Source organism: Styela clava, chromosome 8, assembly GCF_964204865.1.
Source record: "Styela clava chromosome 8, kaStyClav1.hap1.2, whole genome shotgun sequence".
Taxonomy (NCBI): Eukaryota; Metazoa; Chordata; class Ascidiacea; order Stolidobranchia; family Styelidae; genus Styela; species Styela clava.
In genome coordinates, this window is record NC_135257.1 from 21,285,254 (window position 1) to 21,294,517 (window position 9,264).

A 9,264-nucleotide genomic window follows, 5' to 3' on the forward strand; every position below is an offset into this window, starting at 1 on the left:
TGGAAAAATAGAAAATCGTCATTTATCAGCTTGAAACATGGATTTTCCATTGCCCAGACTTCCCAAATATCTCCCAATAACCATTGAACAACCAGTTAAATTGCCCCAAGCCTAAAAAATTTAATATAAATCAACCCACAACATGCTGAAAATGACCCTAAATACCACCTTTTTCATCCAAACTTCAAATGACCGTTGTCAACAAAAGCGAAGCGTAAAATCGCTTGCTGTGACGCAAGTACTAATTTCGAAGAAGCCTGGAGTAAAATCACGCGACGCTAGGCCAAACAGCTGATTAGCAAAGGCCAATTAGAATCGAGGGTAGAGTAGAGTAGATATTGATACTAAAGGCCTGTTGTCACAATATTCCGCCTAACTTTACTTCTTAATCGTACCTTTCCTCTTCGTTGTTAAAAACAGCTTTATTGCGCAATGCTCATAACTGAGAAAATTTGCCCAGGGTTTTATATGTCGTTTCGGAACGACATATAGATGTGAACAAACATTTTCTGCCATGAAACTAATTAAAAGCAAAGCGAGGTCAAGACTTACAGATTTAAATTTGAATAATGCACTGCTCCTCTCAGTAACAAACTTAACTCCAAGAATAAAAAAACTGGCGAAAGTAAAACAGCAGAAAAGTCTCATAAAGGCGGTACTTAATAAAAATTGATCAGTTTTATTTATTATACTTCCTTGCTTAATTTCTATTCATTTGAAGTTGTAAACTGTAAAAACTACATATACGTGTGTATATATGTGTGTGTATTATAAATTTTATAATTTCAACAAGAAGCGGACGTTAGGCGTGGGTATACAAGAGATTTACGGCGCATCTGAAACATTATGTTTAAAACGTGGCGCATGGTATGTGAAAGGTTGGCCACCCCTGCTGTAGGGTGTAAATATACTTTACACAAAGTTGTGTAAAAGGACTGAAACCTACGGGCAGGGAGTATATTCACTTGTCTAACACAGACAGTTCCCGAACTCGTAATGGGACTAAAATAAAGAAAACGGAATAAAATTATGCCCTAACCCTAACCTGGTACACATACTACGGGAGTGCCTTTTTTTTATCCATTATTCACTTGAAACTTTTAACACCCTGGGGAAGGGGAAATTGGAGCAATCAGTTTTGGATAAGTTGTTCAAATCGACCTTTTTCACAGACTATGGCGCCGTGGAGTTATCTCTGATTTAAACCGGCGATACCATTCATACCTCGTGTGTTGTGTTATATGTTTTATGGCGCTCATAACGTTAGTGGTCTTTTGCGCCATTGATCAATTCGAATTAAAGATCCTATTCTAACATATTATACATTATTTACAAATAAATAATTATACAATTAAATCAATTACAATAGTTAACTTATTCGAAACATTTCTGCCTGTAGACGGTACAAATTCAATGACAGTTTTATTAATGTCCATGTTACTGAGCACTATTTCTAAAGTCAGTTTCAATTTAAGTTTTCTGGTTTTGCGAATGACTGGAATTCTCTGATGATTATATTGCTAAAAATGCACAATGCATATAGTCAAATTACTTTTATGTGTTGAGTGATATATCGAAAACATCAAATAGGATGTTGTACTAATTAATTTTTTAAAATACATAGAAACGTGAAAAATATTCTTGTGCAAAGCAAATAGAACAAGAAGAGAACTTTGATAATAAAATGAAAACATTTATTTTGTATATTTAAGTTCCCTTTTTAATAGGGAGCAATGTACTTACAAATCTTCTATATGTACACTTTGTTTAAAGTAGATTACTATTTCTCAATCGGCAAAAGATTTTGTGGTATAAAAACCGATTTCTTTATTTCACCAGACCAATCGAAAAAAATCAGCATACTCCAGAAGAATGCAATAGAACACTCGAACGAAATAAAGAAATTGAAGAAAGGTTGGTGATGTATTCGCCTATATATTACGACGTGTGTATAATTGTGTATTTTCCGAAATTCTTTGTAAACAATATGTAGAACATAGAAGGATACATTTTTAGTTTAAATTTTTAGAAAACAGGTCAAAGGTGTAGAAAATATTTAGTCCTTGTAAAATGTAAACAAATCAGAATGAAGAAAAAAGGTGTAAATAAAATGGACGCTTTTGTTACTCATGGTTTGAGATAAGATTCGTCTGAATGAAATAAGCTTATCTTATTTATCAGATTTTGACCATCTCCGAATAATGAATACCAAGCTAATGGAAGAGCAGAAGAAAGCTGCTCAGCAGTTCACTGAGATCAGAGATTTGAATAAAAGTAGGTTGAATAATATGAAATGATTTTCTCATGATCAAATCCAACAGCCGCCTAACGCAGAAAAAAGCAGCTGAACACCTGCAGTTAATCAACCCGTAATTTACATATATATAATACATATAATCCAAGAAGTCCCTTTACAATTTCAATTTCGTTGGGAAGTCAGTTCCTCAATATATCTTGATCAGGTTCGTTGTTTTAAATCAGTAATTGTTCAAGTATTTTTACTTCATTTAATACATCTGTGAGGGCCATAACAATATATGGTATCGATATATTTCCTTTGCATTTTAAAAAAATTTTAAGACTTCATGGACACCCTATATACATATATATATATGCAAAAATTCAAATGAACAATATTTACTCAATTTCAATGTCAGAAGACGATTATTACATGAGCCGATCAAAGTAAAACCCTGGCACATTATACTTTAGAAAAATAAACAGTACTATACCGTCAATATTTTGGTGAGCGTTTTTTCAATTTATGTCAACCCAATATTGATTTACAAATAAGCCAAACTGAATTCTGAATACGCTACCACACAAAACACATGCGTATCATGTGTCATAGATAGATTTTGTTCACTGCGATAATGAGTTCAGAAGAATCAAGATTCCTGATTGGTCATTTAATGATACGGCTAATTTACACTTAAAACGAAAAGGCACACATACCCAAAAAGCAGCCGACCTCCAGCCCAGCGGCTGGAGAAGAGAGCAAGAGATACATTGTCGCTCGAACGTGCAATAAGTGATCGGAGTCTAATAATAATGCATATTCGGATGGTACCACAATACTCAGATCCGACTGAACAGAATTGAATAAGGCGTAAGCATATAAACATGAAAAATATATACAAAACATAAACACAGCATTATGGTCCGTGGCACGTGGTTTATTCTACGACGTTTCAGTAGTTTCAAACATTTTATAATAAAAGCATACTGGAGCTCTCTACATGCAAATTGATTCTGCTTGAATTCTTATTTGCCGAATATTTTATTTATTTTAATATTATCAAAATCGTTAGCGCCCTCTCTTCGGAATTTATTACAACAAAAAACATCGATAGTCACGCTGATACTATGAACTCTTTTACACAATTTTTTGTTTTCAGATTTGGCTGAAATACAAGAAATAAATAAAACATTTGTAGAAGAATTGAATGAACAAAAGAAAACAAATAATGAACTAAAGAAAGGTATGAAATAGGTATTTGTAAAATTACAAACTGAAAAAAAAAACTCAAAAGCAATTCTCTTTGGATAAACCAAATGATAATTTTTTTTATTAGATTTGGTTAAAGTGCAAGCAATGAATGACAAGTTGGTAGAAGAACTGGAAGAACAAAAGAAAACAAACGATGGGATTAATAAAGGTAAAAATCTAAACATGCCAAGTAGTCGTCTACGCCAGTGAGACATTTACAGATATTCGCGACCCCGCAACATCAACAAAAATACAGTAGAAACTCTACCTACGAAATTAATTCGTTTCTGAAGCCCCTTCGTAGGTATAAAAATCTGTAGACTCTACGCATTTTTTTTTTTTTTTTGTTTTTTTTACATTGTATACCCATTCTTATATCTTGTCTTATAAGACAAGTCAAAAACGACGTAACAAACGTATTGTTTATCTTCTATTTTGTGATAACACTGAATGCTTATGGAATTGTTGTTTCTGAAATTCGAATGGAATGTTGCTCAAAATGAATTATCTTTCCTTCGAATTTTATAAATCTCTCATCATCTCCATGGGGTTTCCATGGATACAATATATTTTTTGAAATTAAAAAATTACGATTAACCAACCTGCGTGGGTTCGCAGGTTTGAACCCCATTTGGAGATAGTTGTTTGCGAGGGCATTGCTGGACTCCTCGCCGCCGCCGGATAGTTCACGTAACCGCTGGTTGATTAAGGCTTCCTGTATCATCAATTTCATGCTTTCGACAAAAAATAACTGGATAACTAATTTCATACCCGACCTAGACTAGTAACCGGATGAGAGGCCGTGGTTCGTCATATGATTAAGCCGTATTATCGGCTTTCCTCTCTCCTGGGATAAATATGTAAATCCTACCCCATCGTAAATGTGTTTGCTAAAGTTTGTTCATGCAATTAGACAAAAACTGTTCACCATTCATATTATTATATTTAGCGATATCTCAGATTGAACAAAGACTTACTGCCACAGAGAAACTTCTTCAAATTAGATCAAAACGGAACACTACCCAAACAGCAAATCCGTCTCCAGGTAAATTTTTAAATAATTTTAAATCCGAAGCGTGATTATCAAAAATATGATGAATAACTCTCATGGCCGTAATTATAAAATAAAACGACAGACATTTCTGCATTCGAAGAAACCGATTATTGTTAGCAAGTGTTGGCCATGAGATATTCTTTTATGTAATTAAAACTATAAATAACATAAGCACTATATTGTGGACTTCGTTGCATATCTCAGCACAGACATGTGCTTTTCAAACAATGCTGTGATATCCTTTTGAAATAAACAGTCGTTAAATTTCAGAAAACAACTGCAACTTAAGGATTGGAAGTAGCTGTTATTTTGCTGTGATGCAAGATGAATGGGTTGTAAACTACGCCAAAGCAGTTGATATATGTAAGGAACGTAACGCAGATGTTGGTTCGATTCGAGATGAAGAATCTTACAATGCGATTATGAATTACTTAATAAAGAATATACCAAAGTCAAAGAATGCGATTCAAATATGGATAGGAAATCGATTTGATCCATTGGTTGGTATATTATGATTATTTGTGCTTTATGAAAAGATAGATATCGATACTGGAGTGGGCTAAAGGTGTTTGTTTTGAGGCAAGAAAGGTTTGTTCAATAATTGCAAATTGATTGTTTGTATTTTGCGACAAACGAAGGCTCAATCTATGTAAACGGAGTTCAAAAATGGTGCACGGGAAATTTTAAACTAAAATGGAAGTATTATCAGACATATGTGAATATGAATGCAGTGTAACTGACAAAGAAAGTATGCCAGTCAGTTGAATTACACGGATCAAAGTGAAACTTTGATGTTATGGTGGATTAAATTTGTTCCACAACAATCGAATTCAAGTATATGATATAAAAGTTTAGTGATATAGTAATGGTGCAGTGCAAGTTGTTGCCAAGCCGCCCTAGCGTATAAGCGTTGGGCTTTATTAACACAGGATATACCAATCATGAATCTTTTTATGAAATCTAGTCAAGAATGTTAGTAGATGGGATACGTATCAATGATGACCAAATGATATTCACATAATCATTTCTTTCATTCGTTTAATTTTAGACTTTTGACGTCATACCTAAAGGTTCCTTCATTAAATGGGTTCCAGGCAATCCAGTTACTGGAATTGTGAATAAACATCGCAAAAAAATTTACCTCGATGTTCGTTCCGACCCGAATGATCGTGACCAAGGAATGTTAAATGCGTTTTCAATCTGGAAGCGTCATGGAGTTATTTGTGAAATATAGATATATTAAACGTCTGTCATTTGTATTTTGTGCTACTGGATTTATCAGTGATAAAGTATAAATCATAGACTCCTAATTCAAATTTTCTACGATTAATATCAGTAGATAAGGCTGCAATGAATACTCACAAACGGCTAAATTAATTTAGGTTCTATTAAAACTTGTTTCTAATATTATTCAAACTCAGAAGAATTCTCAATTCATCTGAATTTTTTATTTCTGCAAACAGTTTGTAACACATTTTCAGACTCATGCTCATATTTTGATTCGTAAAATATATAAATTTACCTGAAGTTTCGAGATTTAAGTATTATGTGTCTTTTAGGTATTTTATCACAAGTTAATGATTAATTAAGATTTCAACGAAATATATTTTTCATTCGTTTCGCACCACTGTTTATTAGAAAAATGTATAGATGTGAAATCTGAAGATTTGATTGTTGGTTTTATATTGTGTTTGATTTGTGAACATAACCATAGGTTCGCGAATTCGGAGAAAATTACACAAACTTGTTGACTTAAAATAAATTCAGCTTGTATACAATATCTGATGTGAGAAAAAAAAGGTCGGGAAGTCTAAAAAATTTTTGCTTTGTATTTGTAACACATTTTCAGACTCATGCTCATATTTTGATTCGTAAAATATATAAATTTACCTGAAGTTTCGAGATTTAAGTATTATGTGTCTTTTAGGTATTTTATCACAAGTTAATGATTAATTAAGATTTCAACGAAATATATTTTTCATTCGTTTCGCACCACTGTTTATTAGAAAAATGTATAGATGTGAAATCTGAAGATTTGATTGTTGGTTTTATATTTTGTTTGATTTGTGAACATAACCATAGGTTCGCGAATTCGGAGAAAATTACACAAACTTGTTGACTTAAAATAAATTCAGCTTGTATACAATATCTGATGTGAGAAAAAAAAGGTCGGGAAGTCTAAAAATTTTTTGCTTTGTATTTGAAAGTCTGTAGAATCTTACATTCATTTGTAATAATCTTGGAATCCGAATTTAGGATATTGTGAACCAAAACTATTATTTATAAAATATTAGTGAACTATGTGTCACTGGGTAACTCTGGTCGGTGACCCTCATTGTTTTATTAAACTTCGACGTAGCTTAACGTCCGAAACCACAGGCGACTGAGTGATTAAAACGTGGGTGAACGCGCATAAATGTAATTAATAATAACATTTTGCTTGAAAATGTTTCGAATCTCGATAACTTTGTAATCAGCAGTTTATTTTATCGCCATCTTAAAAATACACATTCGTACATATTAAATAAGGTAAAAAGAGAAAAAATGCATTTCAGGGTGAAAGGGGACGCGATAAACCAGTATTGGCTATCGAGTAGCGACACCTACAAAAAGTCTAACTTTAGGTCATACAAAAGTAAAATATCAAAGGGAAAAATCTAACATTTAATACTAAAGTCGACCAGCAAAATACTCTTATCACCAGTGGCATAATATATATTTAAAGAGTTCCGGACTCACTAAGACCAAACGACTCCGAACGCCGACTGGTAGATAACCATGACAACTACAGCACATATATGTAGTGATATTGCATATTTTATGTTGATTTAATTCAGTGTCTGAGTTCATGACCTTTCATGCAGTTATTATCTTGCTCTGGCCTGCCCCTAGTGTATACAATGTATATTGTTTTCTGGTTCATGAAGTAAACACAGTACTCTGAAATATCGAGTTTATTTCGAGTTTATTCTGGATAATATTCTACACGCCGGTATAGAAATCAAGGGTAGAAATATTACAATATACAGTAATGTAACTGTAAACTTTTTGGAAGACAGATTTACAAAAACAAGGTCATGGTTCATAAAATAGCAATGGAACGTAACCTTGGATACTAAAACGAATACCAAAACAAGTATAGAACGAGCTAAACGTCACTATTAAATATTCATGCTAAGCAAGAGTGTGAGTTGGGCATATTACTAGGTAATTAAGCAAAAAAGATAAAACAACAGATTGATACAGATTTTTGGGTACTCCCGAAGTATGTGAACCAAGATGGCGGACGCCGGAACGTAGTATGTGTACCAGGTTGGGGGTTAGACCATAATTTCAGGTACAAATACTATAAGAGTCACTTAGCTAGTCCCCGAACTCGTAATAAAACCAAAATAAGGAATATTGGAATAAAATTAGGGCCTAACCCTAACCTGGTACACATACTACATTTCGGTGTCCGTCATCTTGGTTCACATACTTCGGGAGTACCGATTTCTGTATGTCACTCATGTAAGTTTTTTACCAACTTGATGATTTAACAAGATCAACAAGAACATATTTTTTAGAAACAATATTGGTATTCATATATAATTATCATATGGTTAGAATTTCACATTTATACGCGGAGACAAAGTCGATATGACTGCCATGTGCGAGAAGATTTCTAAACTCCTCAATCCGAAGAGTGGTTCACTTAGCCGCTGGTCGGTTACGGCTTTCTCCATCATCAAGTCAATCAAGGACTATATTCTAATACTAACTTCAGTATAAATGCCAAACAACAACAACGACATGTCTTCTTTCAATATAACTTTTCAACCGAATCTCAGGGCGGCCGAGATCGCCATTTCGATCCCTATTCTGCGTAACACTCTGAAGAAGCCCCCGGAGTAGCAGTGTTCCGCGAAACACAGTTTCAGAAACGCTCTAATAGACTAATTAGAGAATCGCAAACTTTCCAATCGGAAAAATATACATAATATACCCCGGACAACTTGGATTTTCATGACATTGCTCCAACAAGGACACTGTTAAACTAATAATGAAAATTAGAAATATGATTCAAGTGGACACAAAACTATTTGACATCTCAGTAACGCATCGCTGTACAACAAAAATACCAACATCCATAAACCAATTGTCGCCAAAATGGACCAATCAAAAAATAGGAATCAAAATCCTCGAAAATCGGAATCGCTAACAACACAAAATTTCGTTATAAACTTGTCCAACGCATTTGTAGTTGAGAACTTGAGCAAAAAATTTCTGTTTTGTCAAGCACAAATTCCAAGAGGCGATGTGGTTACACATTTCTATGGACACCAAATCGCAAGGTGTTGTTAAAGAAACAAAAGTAGGAACTGAACCAATGCATTTTTACCAACGCATTCAATTAAGATCCTTTGTTCTATTATGAATTATTAAAGTATACACAGTATGCAATTTTAGAAATGCTGCCAACAGTTGGCTTTGAAATACAACCTTTAATTACCCATACAACCTCTAACTATTCTGCGTGTGTTTGCCTGTTTGAATCCCATTGGGAGCGATTTTGAGATAGGATACTGCTGAAGGCTTTAGTCCAGGAGTGTGCAACCTGCGGCCCGCGGAGAAGCGCCAATTTTAAATAGTGTGTGTAGTTTTTAATTTAGTATATATAGTATGGTACGTGCGAGTAATTCCAATCCCTTTGCGTTACAAAGCCTATACACCCGAGTCC

At 33.8% G+C, this 9,264-nt stretch overlaps 1 protein-coding gene across 1 annotated transcript; it reads left to right on the plus strand.

The window, feature by feature from the left end:
• The first annotated feature begins 1,836 nt into the window (after window positions 1-1,836).
• On the plus strand, window positions 1,837-5,987 carry LOC120325947 (uncharacterized). Its single transcript, XM_039392140.2, has 7 exons — window positions 1,837-1,914; window positions 2,182-2,274; window positions 3,399-3,482; window positions 3,576-3,659; window positions 4,440-4,535; window positions 4,815-5,044; window positions 5,593-5,987. The coding sequence occupies exons 2-7, from the start codon at window positions 2,202-2,204 to the stop codon at window positions 5,776-5,778; spliced, it is 753 nt and encodes a 250-aa protein (XP_039248074.2). The 5' UTR covers window positions 1,837-1,914; window positions 2,182-2,201; the 3' UTR covers window positions 5,779-5,987.
• The last annotated feature ends 3,277 nt before the right edge of the window (window positions 5,988-9,264 follow it).